Raw genomic sequence first — 17,515 nt, forward strand, 5'->3', positions numbered from 1 at the left:
CGACCCCCTCCCCTCCTTCCCGCCCCGTGGTCCAAAACAATTAGGTAAATAAATCCTTCTATCTGGTGTCCCGTCGACGGTTTTCGACGTGGTTAGGTTAAATTGGAAGAAAAGGAAATAATAATAAATAATAATAACGATGAAAGAAGAACGGGACGGGCAACGAGCACGCGCTCGTCCGTTCACCCTTTTTTTCTCTGTCGATTATAGGTGAAAATTAAATTATATTCGTTGCTGGGAAATCGGTGAATCGTTCGCGGATAACGAGGGGGAGTCGTCGAGAGTATCGTATCGTTTGTGTAGCACGGAGAAGGAAGAATCAGTCCTGGGTTAAATAGAATTTGAATAATATTGAGTTGCAGTAAAAGAAGAAATTGTTGGACAAACATAAATCACTGTTGCATCGATGACGTAAAACTATTTATTTCGATTCTGATAGAAGACAATGTGGAACAAAACTGACCCTGGTCTTGATTAAACTATTATACAGGGTGTTGAGACATGAAAAAAATGAAGTTTATTTATAAACACTTTGTTACGATATTATGGGCAAATATTGAATGTAGCCTGTATATTGTGTTTACTTTGCCCGTACGAGATATTTCTTAACGTACGAGGATCGTCAAGAATTTTTCAAACTGACCACCTGTTGCATTGATACAAACTTGACACCGATGTAATATGGAATTACTTTCTGAATTTCTTGAGGATTTTGCTGCATCTCAGCAACTGAATTAATAATTCGTTGAATTAATACCTCACGTGTATTTACTGCTGTACACCTTCTGTTCTAGCGTTCCCCATAACGAGAAATTACACTAAGTATTTGCTTATAATATCGTAACAAATCGTTTATAAACAAACTTCGTATAACATTTTATTCTTATTTTCACTTGTAGATCATGCTTCTTTAATCTTGCCGAAGAGGTACGAAACACCCTGTATGAACAATAATTGTACCATGTATTTTATAAAAACTCACGACACCCGGTAAGCCTATAACTGCAAAGGCATCCGATCCAAGAGGATTACAAACTTTCTCCCAAGGCTGATCTTTCGTTCTCCCTTTTACACAAGCGATGGTCCCGACTCCTCTTCTTTATCCTTGACGTAACGAGATATTACAACCGTGCGTGCGTGGACATGACGAGTGAATGAGTCCGAGGTTGAATGAGTTTGATCGCGTGTAGGAGTGCGTGCCAAACGACAATTTGCTCAGACCGCTGCGACTCGTTTGCCGGCGGGCGACCCATTCGAGACCAAAGACTTAATCGTACGTACAGAGCACGGGAAAGTCCTTCGAGCACCAGGAGATCGTGGAGAACGACGCCGTCTCGAATTTCGTGGTATATCACGTTCAAATTGAAAGGAATGTTCGGAATTCCCTTCGAGCGTCGTCTAATGAACGCTTTTTATACTTCAAAAAACTTGGGAACAAACCGTGTAGTATGTGGCAAATTATAGGATGACACCTTTGCTACTTAATAATCTCAAGCTGCTTATAAATTTGACTTTTTGTTTTGAAATCATCTTCCTGACTTATAAAAGTTACAATTAAATTTTTAAATCAACTCGTTAAAAGATTTCATTCGAATTTGGTACATGAAAATATGTAAATATACCTTTCACACAAGGGACAAATCTCTTGAGGGGACAAGCCACCGCTTGAACGCTTCTAAACTTTATTTTAAATTTTAAATTCTATTTTCATTATTTTCATTATTCGATATATGTGTAACGAACCCTAGTAAACGGATCTTCTATCGAGTCAATTGTTTTCGAACAAAAAATGATTGAATATAGCTCTTCGCGCGTTCAAGATGGCTTCAACCCTCAAAAGGGTTGAAACTTTGATGAATGGAGGTATTGTAATCGTTAATTATAGAGAAATCTATGCTAACAGCGAAACAATAGGAGAATATAAAACTCGATCGGGAAATCGTTCGTTCGAAGTTGATGAGGTTTATCATTGCGTAATTAATTGCCGCGGGTCGAGCAATTTAACACTGCTAGGCGCGTACTGACTGGCAGCCGTTTATTTTGGTCACGCTGGCCTACACGATTCGTTCATCGATTCTAGACAAGTCAATCGTTATTTTTTGCAACAGCGTTCCGTTGCTCGCTTTCAATCAGTTCGCGTTATCGACTAATCTCTCGTTGCGACATGATGTAACTTCGGAGCTACTGTTCTTAAGCAATATTTCATTTTGCAAGAGTCACGGTTGAAGAACACGGTACACGATTCGAGAAATAAAATTTATTTACATGTATAGATAGTATCGCGACGTTTATACGTCTCACGAATTATTTAGAGTACGCGCCAAATACCTGTACCGAATATTCATTTCTTCTTTTCTATTTAAAATAATTCAATTATGTATAAGAACTTGAATCTCTGCCATCGAATTTTTAAAATATTGGAGATTCATCTATTTTTCTATTTAAATGCAAGAATAATTGAATTCAACACTTTTCTATTCAGTAACTTTAAAATTCTAGAGCTTATATCATTTTTGACGAAGTTTGTGACCGAAATATTCACTCAATATTAGGAGAACCGAAAAGTTACGAAAATTTGTCTTCTACTGGCGAGAAACATTTAAAGAAATCTTAAATAATATTTACATATTTAGTTCGATTCCCTTTTTAAAAAAGTCCTTCGATTTTTCATTGAAAAACATTTCCAAGCCGAAGACATCTTTATTACTTTTCGCTCCCCCTAATATAAAACCTGCAACTATCGAATGAACGTATATATTTTTTCTCACGTCGAAGAATCACAGCAGACTCAGAAGACGCTTTTAGCGAACGAGAGAATCGTCCTTTCGATTCTCAAAGACTGATTTTTCTTGCTCTCCGTTTGATCACGTCTTCAAGAGCCAATGATTTCGCCAAGCGAATCGACGACGTCGTTCTGCTACTCGCATAACCGTGCTCACCTGTGTCCAGTGCGTGCATGGTATTAGAATCGGGATGAGTGTGCGAGACCGTGAGCTGATTTGGCAGTATACACAGCTGTTTGGAGTATTCGTGGAATATTAGAACACGATTATCAGAACGCGACGTTCGTCACAGAGACGAATCGTCGCGAGGGTTGGGCTCTGTTGCATTGTAAAGTTTATACGTACGTCTAACACCGTTGATTATTTTAAGTCCGTTATTAATCCTAAGGCGTCTCTGGCAAGGGAAGTCCCGAACCTGCTCCTCTTCTTCCTTAAACTTTTCATTCAGGATGGTAAATTGGGGTCCTTGTTACGCGTAAAATGTTGAGAGTAATTTCTTTTCATTTTTATGTGGCGATACTACTTAAACTTCAACTTTAGACATTTTGCGAATTTAAGTACATATTCTTGAAGCACATATTTTTGAAGTATAAGTGAATTGGAAAGTCATGTAAAAATCGTTGAAAATTTTATAATAGAACTAATTCTTTGTATTTTCCATTGTTTTTGAATCGCACTGAAATAATTGTTGAACACGTCCTCCATTATTGTTGAAATTTGAACTGTTGATAACTCGGACGTAAGAGTAAACTGTCATCTTGAAGAAGTGGATAAAAATCCAGAGGGGAGAGGGAGGATGTCAGGGTCAGTTCTTTTCTTACCAACAAGAGATTATTTCTGTGCGGAGCGACGCGAAGTACGATCGGCCGTCGCGCGCTCCTCTTAGTCCAGTCTCTTTAGGTTTGATTACGAAAATATTTTTATCGAGCCGAATCTTTGTACCTACTTCAATTTAAACGTTACGAATGATAAAGAAACAATTCCACTGAATTTTTTATAATTCTCGAGAGGTCTAAGAATTATTATTTTGTCGAAAAAATTATTGCATTCGCTGCAAGAATAGTTCTTACGCAAATAAAAATAAAGAGATTTTTTATAAAAAAAAAAGGCGTATGAAAGGAAACTTTACATTTAGTTATAACAATTTTTACGAGAAGCCCATTAATTTTGAAAAATATCCACGTAACACGGACTCGTTACACCTGTCGAGCCTGTAAGGAATATCTGCACAACTATAATCGTGGAATTTTTGACACGCGACTTACAACGACTTAACGAAAGTATATGCGAGAGTCGGCTCGATAAAAATGTTTCCCGGGTCCTGTGTATTTTAGTCTGGAGCGGCTGGACTAATTCCCACTCTGTACATTTCTTCCGTGCCGACGAAACGCTAGTCTAACGTCGAAGGCGTCTCTTTCGACGACAGGTTTACCGTTTAAACCGCGTCCCTCTTCGAATGTCGCGCACTTTTAACTTAAGGCTCGCCAACTATTTCTAAATCTGAGCGCACGTACCTCCGCTTCGGCGTCGTTCAGCGCTGTGAAGACGATCGCGCCGAACGCTTCACGAGGCGCGCGTTAATCGCCGTGATAGTTGTTTCCAATTAAATCGTTGAAATCGTATCTCGCAGATTAAGACTGCAATCATTGAAAGTTTATTCTCACGTGCGGAATGAGTCACCAGGAGCCAAACGGACCACTCCAGATACCTCTTGGATTCGAAGATGCTACGAAAATAGTGAGTGACAGAAGCTGGATGAACGGTTCCCATCTCTGCGCTCCTTTTGGGACATTTTTTCATTTTTCTATCCGTGACGTTATATTATAATTATGACAGCTGTGCTTAGCTTTATACATATTTTCCGATGTAATTAGTTCAACTTTTTGAGATGAATTTTTGATTAACGTATTCCTGAAGCTTTTTAGAGGACTTTACATGTACTTAGCTTCGTATCGTGTCAGAGCGAAATAAAAGTTTGAAAAGTTTGTATCGTGTAGCATTGAGAGTGTTAGAAAATTACTGAACAAAAGTTCGTTACCTTTTGGGGCTGAATTTTTTAGGATATACAATAAGGTTACTCGATGGATTTTTCGTGTAATATTGGTAGATTTGTAGTGTTTAGTATATTGAAAAATATCGATGTGCTATGACTGCGCTTGCTACTAAAACTGATAACAAAATAATATGTTCCTACGGATATTCTTCCATATACTCCGATTTTATTAAAAATTTCAACTTTAGTATTAAAAACAATATAGAATGACTGAGGGAAATGAAATGTACACTTTTAAGACTTCGTCCCTTGATTCTAACTGAAGTTTAAGATCATGAAATCCTTAATGAAAGAAGAAAATAAAGCGTACATTCAATTACACTTAATTCTAACTCTTTGAAGTTCAAGATCACGGTACACGATCGTACATTTTTTTAAGAATATCTATGAGAAAGAAGCGTGTACTAAAAGAACCGTAATAACTACGAAACAACTTACTCTTGAGAAAAATGATGTTAATAATAACTATGTAAATCGTGTTTCGATATAACTACACTGTCTTCGAACCCAAACCTTTGGTTTCTGGTGGCCCATCTCGCGCGATTTCGAATCCATGGGATTCCAGCTCGCAATCGAAGCACGTAATCGATCTCGTTGGACTCGAGAAATCGAAAAGAACAAACGAACAGTCCGAGCGACCCGCAACGAATTCGAACGTTCCCTCAGACTGAGATGAAAGTAAAAATAAACATCGGTTAGCCTCTAAGCGCGTATCTGTATCACGTTCCCGCCAAAGATGGGCAAATTCCTTAACTAGATAAAAACAACGTGCAAAAATTACGAACTGAAGGGTTTCCCGAAAGAGAATAAAGAATTTTTGTTTCTTTTTTTTTTTTTAATAAAACACACATGGTTAGATGTACGTTTGAATAATTTTACGTGAAAGTGCAAAGATTCCGTTTGAGAAAAATAAAACGAACAAAATTTTGCCCATCTCTGGTACCCAAGACTTCCACGACACTGCCATTCCGCAGATTACTCGAAAGTGCCAAAAAATATCCGCGGCCAACTTCCTGTTTCCGGTAACAATAATTTTACGAAATTTCCTATCGACCGTAGGCTTAGAAGCGTTTTTTCGATGTATTTTACGAAATCCGTGCTCGACGACGAATCGAGGCAATTCGAGAACGATTTTCGACGACTTTATTTTCGCGTTGTTTTCAGTGATTCGAACAGCTAAGTTCCCGGAAGTGTGCGCGACACTGCGAAGACTATGGCATAGATATACGTATATATAAATTTATATAAATATATATATATATAATATAAATATATATATATTATATAAATATATATATTATATAAATATATATAATATAAATATATATTATATAAATATATATATATATATATATATATGTACTTAAAGCGCGTGTAAGCGCATACATACGATACATACATGAGTGTATATACGAGAAAGCACGTCAATCAAACTCGTAGAGTTCGATTATGATTCGTTAGATCCTGTGCGGGAAGCGGGTATCGTTTATCGGACGACAACATTTTTGTACATTTTTTCTTAGGTCACCGACCGACTGACGTCCGCTGAACAAGGACTGCGTACATTTAACCAGGTTCTTTCGATATCCGATTGTTTTCCGATTCTGGGAATCCCTGGTTCCCTGACGAGATATCCGCGCGGATAGTTGTATCGTTAGAAAGAAATTTCACCCAGACGACGAACGCTTGCGTCGATTTATTTGCAAATTTTGCGTATTTACAAGCTTGTGCAGGGCGTGCGCGTTCAGCTCCATATATTTATCATCAGTTTGTAACTAGTTTGCAAAATTGTTTGGTAACTTGAAGTGGATCTAAGTTGGCATTATAGAAGCTTAGAGTTTTTACTGTACATCGTTTACTCTATTCTCTCATTTTCTTCCTTTTCTTTTCTCGTTAAGGCTACTTTTCATCCTTTTGACGAGCAACATAACAGCAATAAAATTTAATGAAGAATGTGTGTCTTTGAAAAAATCAAGGTTAAAATGAATTTTATGCCGAATTTGTTGTGCAGAAATAAAATCATTGCAAACGTACTTACAAAAATTGAACCTAAATAGGAATTTATTTTACTCCGCACGTATGACAATATGAATTTTCTTTCACTATTTCTTTATATTATTGTATACTGTGTGCAATTTGCAATTTCTTGCGCATTCAAATTTTTTATAAATGCATATAAATTCGCAGTCTAGGGATCACTGATCTGGAAGTGTGGATTCACCTCTGAAGATCGTGGTAAATCTTTTATAAATATACATGGCGATACTTGTAAAGTGTTGTCGTGACTACATTTCATCGTGTATAATTACACACGTGTAATTGTGAAGACATGAAACAGTTCAAGCTTGAAGACACTGTGTTCCACTTGAAGAAAGACGTTATATGAGGGGAAGATTGTTTTGTATATGGAAGACATGAAGGATATTTGTAAATTGAATAATTTTAAGTAAGCAGAACAATGGGAGAGTTCTAACTGCGACGTTAAGCGTTCGTCGAGTTTGTCGTTAATTTTCGTTTACAGTTATGTCATCGACATACGTTGCTCGGTGCCGAACAGGAGCCAGGGATTCCTCGGACACATGTGACCCTACTGCCAATAATTTTCTCTGCGTTCATCGTTGGATCAAACGATCTCCTCGCGATGCTGCGAACAGCGTTACGTTTTAATTAAAGCAGTGACGTAACTTGGACCACCTCGAAATACACTTAAAGCGTTGTACTACACCCGCGTGCACGTAATCATGCGCAACGGAAAGATATCAGAAGCCAAATGATACGAGTTAGAGGTGAATTAACGATTCGAACCATTCGAAATCCAGAAAAAAATAGAGAAAGGTTTAAAAGTCTCAAAGTACACTGGTGTAATACATAGTGATGCGAAATGAGGGTGCATGCATACTAAATAAACGAACAAACGAGGTCTGAAAGTCGATCGTCGTGCTCTGTGTTACTTGTCACTTGGATCCTTTATGAATATTTATACAATTTAATTAATATCTGCTTGCAAGAAAATCTTTGGTGAATTATTAGGGTGAACCAAAAGTTCGTGCAATTTTTTTAAGACAAAATTACTTTATATGCAAGTGTTACGTATCATTTTGCAGCATTTGAAAAGCTCTTTCATCTTTAAATATTAGATACATTACTTTACGTATCGTTTAATTTTTTTTTTCGTGTTAGTAAAATTATGGAAGATTTTGAGATTCGAGTGCGTTTGTGTCACTACTGGAAGCAAGAGATTAAAGCTACTGAAGCAGGAAAAAAGAAATATTATACTGAGTAGCTTTAAGCTCTTGGTTCCAGTAATGACGTACAAGTACTCGAATTTCAAAACTTTCCATGATTTTACTAAAACGGAAAAAAATTAAACGATAAATAAATTAATGTAGCTACTAATTAAATATGATAGGAGCTTTTCAAAAGCTAAAAAATAATATATAACATTTGCATATAAAGTAATTTTAATGACTTTAACAAATTGCACAAACTGAAACAACGTAAAAATGGTGCACGTTTCTAATCGACGGACTCGAAGTTACGTCACCGGTTTGTTCGCGTTCGCGAGGGGACGAAGGCGTGGGGAGTGAGCAAATCAAACGAACAATTATTATTGTAACTGCTACTAGCATCGTTGTAAAAAATGAAGAAAGAGAAATCATGGCGCGAATGTCGAGGGTGTGCCTGCGTATCGAGATTCTACACTGTGGCGTGGCCGTGTCCGCTATTAAACGTCGAGAATCGTAAATTTCCTCCGTGTTTCGCGCGATCGCGTAGCAAACGAGGCGACACGGCCATCTTGCCACAGCTGAAAACTGTATTAAGTCGGTGGTGTGGCGTTTCGAAGCATTGTGTCGATCGTAGAATCGATCAAATAAATTGATATCCTGTAAAGTACTATAAAACAACTCCGACTTCGACCACTATTTATTTCAAACCCTCCCCTGGTTTAATTTAAGGAGTATTCTAGAACTTGCGACGAAATTATCTTTTGGAAGCATCTTCTTCAAGTGTAAACTTCGTAAAGAGTTAAAAGCTTAGTTATAAGAATTTTCTGTTCATTTTAGAGAAATCTGTGTACTCTAATAACAAATCCTCTGTTACCTTTTTTTAAAATTTTAAAAAAGGTACCTTTTTAAAAACCGTATAAAAATGGCTACAAAGATCAAATTAACAGAGACGTAAGACCAAACGATAGTTTAAATATAAGTTTTAATAAAAAAAAAAAATTCATGTACACATCGGTATCAGAAAAATTCGACTAATATCCGGTAAGTTCCGCAAACGTGGAGTCCATGTCGTCGCAGATGTACTTGTACTTCTCTTTTTCTCTGAAGAGGAAGTCTGAAGAGCGAGAAAATGAAGTGTATGCATCCATAAAAGGTATAAAGAAAATGGAAAATCTTTAAATATACCTTCTCTTGCATCCAGCTCTTTTGAGAATACTTTGACCATCTTTTCTGCGATGATGGCTCTCTTCTCGGCGGTTTTCAGTCTTGCTTTCAACTCTTTTAACTGCGATTTGAATTCCTCCACCCTTTGATTGGCCTACGAAAGTCCCAAAATATCGCAAAGTGTTAATCAACTAATTATATTAAATATATTTGCGAAAAACAGATTACCTTTTCTTCTGATACTTCTAACGACTTCAATATGTTACCAACGATGAACAACTCGTCCTCTCGTTCCATAATCTTTCTGAAAATTCAGTACTGTTATATGTAGAACTGTCATCTTTTATCTGAAAATAATTCTTTGATTGTTGACTCGGCGAACTTACGCCTCGCTCGATTTTACTCTTTCCTCGGCGGCTTCCAATTCGTCTTCAACGAAGGCCAATTTTCGAGAGATCTCGTCCGATTTTGAATCGGCGTCTTCAGCGATGAGCCTCGCCTCTTTCAATTGTGCCATCAATTGGTCCATCCTCTCTTCATCTTGCTTGCTTCTGTTCTCCAACACTTTACAAATACTGAAACGCATTATTACTAGTACGTAATACGTTCGATATGTAAAATAATCGTTTATTGTTCTGACATTTTCTATCGAAACACATGCAAACATGCGCATACAAACCGTTTCGCATCCTCCGCGGTTTCCATCGCCTGCGCCAACTTCGTCTGCGCCGTCAAACGACGTTCTTCGGATTTTTCCAGGTTCTGAACGCACTGCTGCATCTTTCTGTTCAAAATCGCCAGCTCCGACTGAGTCTATCGTTAAAAATCAATAACAATCTTTATTAATCATTCGTGAGTTCTTCAAACATCATCTAACGTGAAATAATGTGAAACATGGTTGAAAGAAAAGGGTGGAGCTTTTAAAAAATCGTAATATTGAAATTATTTGTACAATTATTCCTATTTTAATTTTAATTATTATTGCTTCTACTTCATTGAATTTTATTGATGAAGTTTGAAACCCAACATTCTTTACAATTAAATCTATTGCACATCAATGATATTGGAGACATGAATATTCAGAATTAAATAAAATCGAATTTGACTATATAATGATCAAAAACAGCAACTGATAATTGATTAATTATCCCAATAAAAATACCTATCCGAATACTAACAACTTTACAAGCTCATAACTTTACAAGCTTACAATTTTCAAGCTTACTAAAAAATGAATGTATAGTATTCGGGTTTTAATTTTGAACCATGTTACAAATTACCGACCACGATATAGACGCTCTCTTTTTGCTCGAGGTCTCTGATCGACTTCTCCAACTGGGCCTTGCTCAGCTGCAAGTCGCGCTCCATCTGTGCCAGTTTCTTTGCCAACTCTCGGACCTCGTCCCTCAGCTTTTCCTCTCGTCGATTCGCCTCCTTTGCCTGTTGATCGCACATATCGGCCTTGTCCATCGCCAGATCTTTCTCGATCTTCAGCGTCTGCAGGCGTTTCTTGATGGCGTTCATAACTGCAACGATCGATCACCGAGTCTCGACGCGATGCTAAATCGAGACAGAGAAAATTCAATCGTATTAACGAAATTACCAGAGTAAACAAAACGTAAACTGAAATTACTAATAGGTTTCTTTGTTCGTCGGTTGCATTACAGAAACTCTACTTTGTTAACAAACAATATATTTTTGTATAATTGAATTATTTTTTTAGTTGCTCGACGATAATCAAAGATAAAAAGATTAAAGAGTTGTTATAGAACTGTTTTCTCGGAGGTTCTGAAATTTTCAAATATTTTCCTTGACACATTATCTGTGATGCTACGGAACAACTGCAACATTTGTCCAGTTTTTATTATTTAATACAATTTAATGAATATTATCAATTTAATGAATCGCGTTTTCTTATTGGAACTCCGGGATAATTAATATCGCACAATGCTTTTCGTGAGAAAATATATTACTGTCAACATTTTAATTCATTACACAATTAATATATAAATAATATATTTCATAGTATATTTTCCAATATATAAACTATATAGTTTTATAATAGATTTAACAATGTATTCGATAGCACGTTCAACAATATATCATATAATGTATTAATCGTGTAAATAATACATCAATGGTGTAACGAAAGCAAAGTTAAATCATCAATGAAAGAAACGTTGAAAAATCGATTAGTATAGACGTACGTGACGGAATAAAGAGATGCTTAATGAAAAATTAGTTAAAAATTAGGAGGGTCCGAATTTGTTTTCTCGTTTCAGTTTCGTGGACACCTCGTCACTGCCTCAGTGATATGCACTTTCGGATATATCAATGATTTCAAGGCACTTCCAACACTTCTACGTGACGCTTCGTCCTGTTCGTGAGAATTATGGAATTCTACGTACTGGCGTTTGAGAAATCAAATTCGTGCGGGCTACTGAGCCCTACGGTCTTTCAAAGCGAAGCTCGCGGGTTACTGCACTCGGTGACCGGCGAGGACAATGCTTTATAGACTCGTAAAAATGCAAAAGAAACGAACCGTCCGTTTCTTTAGTTAGACACAAACGGATTCCACGACTTCTCCGGACGTTTCTGCTCTCGCGATCGCTCGATCCGCGCGAAGCTGCTACTAAATGACCAACGGATGCGCGAATTTCGACGAGGCGCTGCTGAAAACATTCATTCCAATTTCGTCGCGTTAAATCGCAAATATTTTACATTCTTGGCAAATTTTTGTATCGAACTATATCACCACAAACGATAAAAGTAAATAAAACAAATCTATATAAAGTTACTAAGATTAAAAATAACGCATTCGTAATATAAAAGAATTAATTTCATTTCGATGGTTATAAATATAATTTTTTCACAAAATTTAATGATTCCATTTAAGCTCGCTACGAAAAAAATACCCAGAATGTTTGATCCTTTACTCGAGACTCTTTCGTTTAAGGGACTTAGAAGAAATGAAGACGATTGTATATTTTTTTGTTTGTTTGTTAAGTACCAATTTATTGAAAATTAAGATTTGATATACAACGATAAAAAGGGGGCGCAGTATCGTGCTTGCTTTCATGTATCACGATCTCCTCTTCGGAACCTCTGAAAGAAAAATAGGTGATCTATCGTCAATTCTATCGAAAACAAGGACTGTCGCTTCTCGAGACCACTTTCGATCTACAGCGTCGATCTTGAAGCCTTGGCGAGGTGTTATGCGAAGCGAAGCGGTTTAGCAAAGCTTACATTTCGTTCTCTGTATTAAGAAATAAGCAGGTGTACGTCGTTTGTTCGCTCGTTACGTGCGATTAGCAATTATTTAGCAAATTATTTTTAGGAAGCATATTCGTAGGAAGCGCTACGAAACGTGTCACGATACGCTATATCGAATCAAAAGTCAGCTTGGCTGGACGCAGATGGACAAAGTCTGACGTATGGCGTCCGTGTTAAGTGTAGCGAACAAGCGAAAGAAGCACAGAATAATAAAATAAATGAAACTCCGTCCGTTTCCGCGACTTTAATATCCGGTCATTTCGGCGAACGTGGCGTCCATGTCGTCGCAGACCGCCTTGTATTTCTCCTTTTCTTCTCTGAGCTCGTCTGAAACACATCGCAACTATGTAGACCGAAACGTCACGTTCGACTCGCGAACTTACCTTCCTTCATGTCCACTTCCTTCAGCATCTTCTTCACCGTTCTCTCGGCCAAAATGGCACGCTTGTCGGCCGCCTTTAGTTGCTTCTTCAGTTCCTTCAGTTGCAGCTTGAAGTCCTCTACTCGTCGGTTAGCCTGCATCGAGAAATTTTATGTGTAGTAATATAAAACAGAGTTTGTTAAATAATAACCTTCTATACAAGTGATGTGTAGCTCTGTTTGTTATCTAAACCCGAGAAAATGTAAACATTGGAAAATTCTCGCTTAGAGGTTTATATTCAGCATAAAAAGAATTCAAACTCGTGGAGCATGAAAGACAGAAACGCGTCGATACTTCGGATAACATCGATTTTATAGAAAATGAATATAGGAATATAGGAAATAATATCTCGCTTACCGCAGAGTTTATAGCAAAAATGTTTAGAAGAAAAGTTATAGGAAATTTAATTTAGAAACTTTTATGTTCTACACAAATTTTCTGTAGACTCGATGTTTTACGAAATATCGACGCGTTCCTGTCTTTCATGCTCCATGAGTTAGAACCACGGCATTTATAGCAAAAATGTTTAGAAGAAAAGTTATCGGAAATTTAATTTAGAAACTTTTATGTTCTACACAAATTTTCTGTAGACTCGATGTTTTACGAAATATCGACGCGTTCTTGTCTTTCATGCTCCACGAGTTTGAATAACAACAGAGTCCTGTTTATTTGTGTTCTAGAGGATAAATTGGAGAACGTTGCATTTCATATAGAGACCGAAAGCATTCTTATCCTTGTCAATTACCTTTTCCTCGGACACTTCTAAGGACTTGACAATATTCTGCACGATGAACAGCTCGTCCTCTCGTTCGATGATTTTCCTGTGGAAACGTTCATACGCATAAGCAAAGTATCACCGGGTGCTACTGGAAAGATTAGTGTAACGAAATTATACAAACGCCTCGCTGGTTTTCACTCTTTCCTCGGCCCCTTCCAATTCCTCTTCAACGAATTGCAGTTTCTTGGATATTTCGTCGGACTTGGCGTCCGCGTCTTCAGCGATCAGTCTGGCGTCCTTCAGCTCCTGCATCAGCTTCTCCATGCGCTCCTCGTCCAGCCGACTTCTGTCCTCCAACACTTTGCACATTCTGCGAACGAGGACAATTTTTCGTTTGCATTTACAGTCGCAGTTTTACGTGCAGAACACAAGTCCAGTAACGAAGCAAGTACATATTATAAGATTATAAGAAGAAGAAGAAGAAGAAGTTGTTCTTCGTATACTTCAATATGTTTTCCATTCGCACAAAGTTTCATTTAAGTCAGAATTGTTTAGTTCGAATGTTTCTCTTACATACATTTTCTATAATCTATGAATTTTCTCAAATTGCGATGTTCTCGAATATTTTATATTTGCAATTACTTTAGTTTCATGAAACCATTCTTTCTCTTACGACAGAAAGCTCGGTGAAGACATATTTACTTTGTAAACTCGAGTCTATGCCTAATAAACAATAACTGATTTTGTTAACGATTACAATTATTAAAAAGTATAGAGAAAGAAGCGAAAGAAACGTGATTTTCATATGCGGATACAGTCCACGACACATAATAAAAAGTATATATAAAAACATAATCCTAATTAAAAAATTTCAATCTCGATACGAACCTCCGCGCATCATCGTTGAGTTCTGACGCACGTCCAAGCTTCAGCTGAGCAGAAAGACGCAGCTCTTCCTTCTTCGTGAGCGACGCTTCGATTTCTTGCACTCTCTTCGTCAACGTGGTCCGGTCTTGCTCTGCCTACGAACGCAATTAATTAATCGCACAAACGTTTAAGGGGAAACGTTCGATAGGTTTGTTAAGAATCTCTGCGCACCCTGGAGTAAGATTTCTCGCATTGCTCCAGATCGGCGGTGGACTGCTCCAAATTGGCCTTGGCAACCACGTAGTCCCGCTCGAGTTGGGCCAGTTTCTTCTGTAGATCCCTCACCTCGTCGAATAACTTATCCGCTCGAAAGTCCTCCGATCTCGCCTTGGTCTCGTTCGCCTCCACCTTCTCGTTCGCGGCGTCCATCTCCATCTTCAGCGCCGCAATTTTCTTCTTAATCGCCTCCATGATGACGATCGGTGTTTCTCTCCCCTTTTATCGGTTGATCCTCGTCGGCTTTTTGAATCTGTCGGATTTCGATGATTCATTAACAACGATATTAGAATAGAGTTTAGGTGCACAAAGAAAGCAACGTAAACGTATGTTTTATTGAAAAGCGCACGAAATGGCGCGAGCAATTTTTCAATGCGAATTAAATGTCCTTAACGAAAGTTAAACAATGACTAGAAAGGATAACAGCAACATCTAAAAGATGAGATTGTTTATATAAACACTACCAAACAAAACAGCTGAGTCTAAGTCGAGAAAGAAACTTGGAACAGCCTAATGCATTAGGTCTAATACGTCTAATTTTAAAACGTCACCAATTTTTTAAAATAGCTCGTAAAGAGGACAGGCAATCTCAGACAAGCTCATACTCCCATTTCTTTAAATTTTCCAATTCGACCCTGCCATTAAGAACCTACGTTTATTCAAAACAATTGCAAAGAATACAATCATTTTCATTTGGTTTTGTTTCATGAGAAAAAGATTGAGTTATTTTTCAAGTAGCTAGTAATTTCCAAAATTTTCGAAAAATCTGTCGAGACACGTTCGAAGAACACGTTTAAAGATGCAGAATTTAAGTCGCAGCAAAATTAGATTTGCTAATCGGCGTAGTGTTCAATTCCCTCATTACATAATGAAAAATCAAGACACTTTTGAACAAAAAGAAAATTTCCTTCGTGATATTTTCTAATGTCCTATTGCAGAATCGAGGTGATTAGGGGCCACGAAGAAATATACGAGAATTGTACATGGTTCACGCACACACAGAGCTGTAAACATAGGTTGTATGTCATGTTGCAACACACGGCGCAAAAGGATCATTCACGGCGCGTCTGGAAGCAACTCGCAACAGTTGAAGCATTAAAATCAGCAAAATGACACCACTTGAGAAGAACGTATCTGAGCCGATACAAGAGAAATTTGTTCGTTCGTCCATTAATCGCATTTTCACGATAGTAACACTACTGATTAATCAACTATTTAAAATAATCATTTCCAGAAATTTTGGTCACTAAATCTGAATTCCATCGAGGGACATTACCTCCAACTCTCGGTACAGTTTCGTGTGACACAGTTTTCAAAAAATTCTCCACCTCTAAAGTAACATCGTAGAGAAAATGGAACTGAGAGACGACACCACGGAATCCTGCTAGATCCGTTAGATCTCGAATCCAATAAACGAGGAATCCACCGAATCGAGGTATCACTGTGTTATAGTGAGTACTTACTTCACCCTCTGTCGTTCGGCGATATTAAATGAATCCGACGCGCGTAACGAGCGCCTCGCGACGCATTCGTTGCTCGTCGACGAACAACGTTTTATTTAATAGCGAGCAACGGGCAAGGGAAATAACCAATCGTAGTTTTAAAAAGGGGGACAACACTCACTTAGTGATCGTAGCGATGATCCGCTATGAGAATGCACAACCGGATGCCTTCGAAAGCTAAGCTAAAATAAAACGAAACCGGCGTCGCGGGCCTCCTCGAACTCCTCGATCCAATCCAATTCTATAATTGCTTGTCGCCTTGTTGGCTGTCGTCCCGATTTTATCCCGGCTCTTCACTGGTCGATCGCTCCTCACCGTACTGACTACTAACGAAACGCGATCTCCGCCTCCCTTAATGCTATTCTCGGCTCGAAAGAATTCCGTTCCTGTTTCCTGTCGACCACGTAACCGACACTCCGCTGGTAAACACCATACTACAATGGGAACACTATCGTCCCCTTGTTTCGTTCTATCTCGACAATTTTTTATTATCCGTCCTCGTTGCGCGCGCTCCTTCGAGCGTTTGAATTTTTCCCGCCTTCGATATATCGATGTATCGAATGGACGATGGTTACGCCACTGAACTATATTAATACTGAAACGGCCTCTGAGCCTGAGGAAGAGGATAAATTTCTAGCCAGTCCTGTTCTTGTGGTTCAGTTCTTTCTAAAAATTAAGCCACGAAAATGTCGAAATACCGCCCTTCCAAGCACAGTGCAAATAGTACGACAGTAAAGTAACTTTTGATTATGACAGTACATGGATCTATCGCGCATGCGGTTTACTTTTAGCGAAGGATGAGTTGCGCATCAAGTGCCCACCGAATGCTGTATTTTCAGCAGCCACGTTCTGCACGGCTTTCTTGTGGAGAGGCTTTCTTTTTTTTATTGATATGCCTTAGATCCTTGCGGATACATTGGTACATTTAATATTATAGATTGTACATGTGAAGTTGTTTATATTCGTTGCATGTTCAGTTATATACAATGTCTTCTTATCCTAATAATATCTTTTGAGTCTTATAATTAGGGTGTCGTATTTATCGTATAATTTATAGTTAGAGGGGTTCCTATTTATTACATAAATTATAATTATGGGATCGTACGTTTAGTTTGATATTATATTCTTAGGGGATGCATTCCATTTCATGGACCACAAATTGGTATCGCCATCTCGCGGTAGGAACAGAACTAATTTTAGGTAAGATAGCTTGGAACAGAACCCTCGGAAG

The 17,515-nt window shown here is 37.9% G+C and overlaps 2 protein-coding genes across 4 annotated transcripts; both read right to left on the reverse strand.

The window, feature by feature from the left end:
* Positions 1 to 6,169: 6,169 nt before the first annotated feature.
* LOC128885791 (tropomyosin-2-like) lies at positions 6,170 to 10,751 on the reverse strand. Of its 2 annotated transcripts, XM_054140091.1 has the most exons (6): positions 10,512 to 10,751; positions 9,907 to 10,040; positions 9,614 to 9,802; positions 9,456 to 9,531; positions 9,249 to 9,381; positions 6,170 to 9,177 (listed from the first exon to the last, which is right to left on the reverse strand). In XM_054140091.1, exons 1-6 carry the CDS (start codon positions 10,749 to 10,751, stop codon positions 9,095 to 9,097), a joined length of 855 nt encoding a protein of 284 aa, XP_053996066.1. In that variant the 3' UTR covers positions 6,170 to 9,094. The 2 variants fall into 2 exon arrangements, with proteins under 2 accessions (XP_053996066.1, XP_053996065.1); XM_054140090.1 differs by having other exon boundaries at positions 6,170 to 9,381.
* Positions 10,752 to 12,206: 1,455 nt separating this feature from the next.
* LOC128885792 (tropomyosin-2-like) lies at positions 12,207 to 16,606 on the reverse strand. 2 transcript variants are annotated; one of them, XM_054140092.1, is made up of 7 exons: positions 16,406 to 16,606; positions 14,738 to 15,035; positions 14,528 to 14,661; positions 13,821 to 14,009; positions 13,667 to 13,742; positions 12,884 to 13,016; positions 12,207 to 12,827 (listed from the first exon to the last, which is right to left on the reverse strand). In XM_054140092.1, the coding sequence occupies exons 2-7, from the start codon at positions 14,975 to 14,977 to the stop codon at positions 12,745 to 12,747; spliced, it is 855 nt and encodes a 284-aa protein (XP_053996067.1). In that variant the 5' UTR covers positions 14,978 to 15,035; positions 16,406 to 16,606; the 3' UTR covers positions 12,207 to 12,744. The 2 variants fall into 2 exon arrangements, with proteins under 2 accessions (XP_053996067.1, XP_053996068.1); XM_054140093.1 differs by lacking the exon at positions 16,406 to 16,606 and adding an exon at positions 16,246 to 16,366.
* Positions 16,607 to 17,515: the final 909 nt, after the last annotated feature.

The sequence above is a fragment of the Hylaeus anthracinus genome, unplaced genomic scaffold (assembly GCF_026225885.1).
Source record: "Hylaeus anthracinus isolate JK02 unplaced genomic scaffold, UHH_iyHylAnth1.0_haploid 11981, whole genome shotgun sequence".
Taxonomy (NCBI): Eukaryota; Metazoa; Arthropoda; class Insecta; order Hymenoptera; family Colletidae; genus Hylaeus; species Hylaeus anthracinus.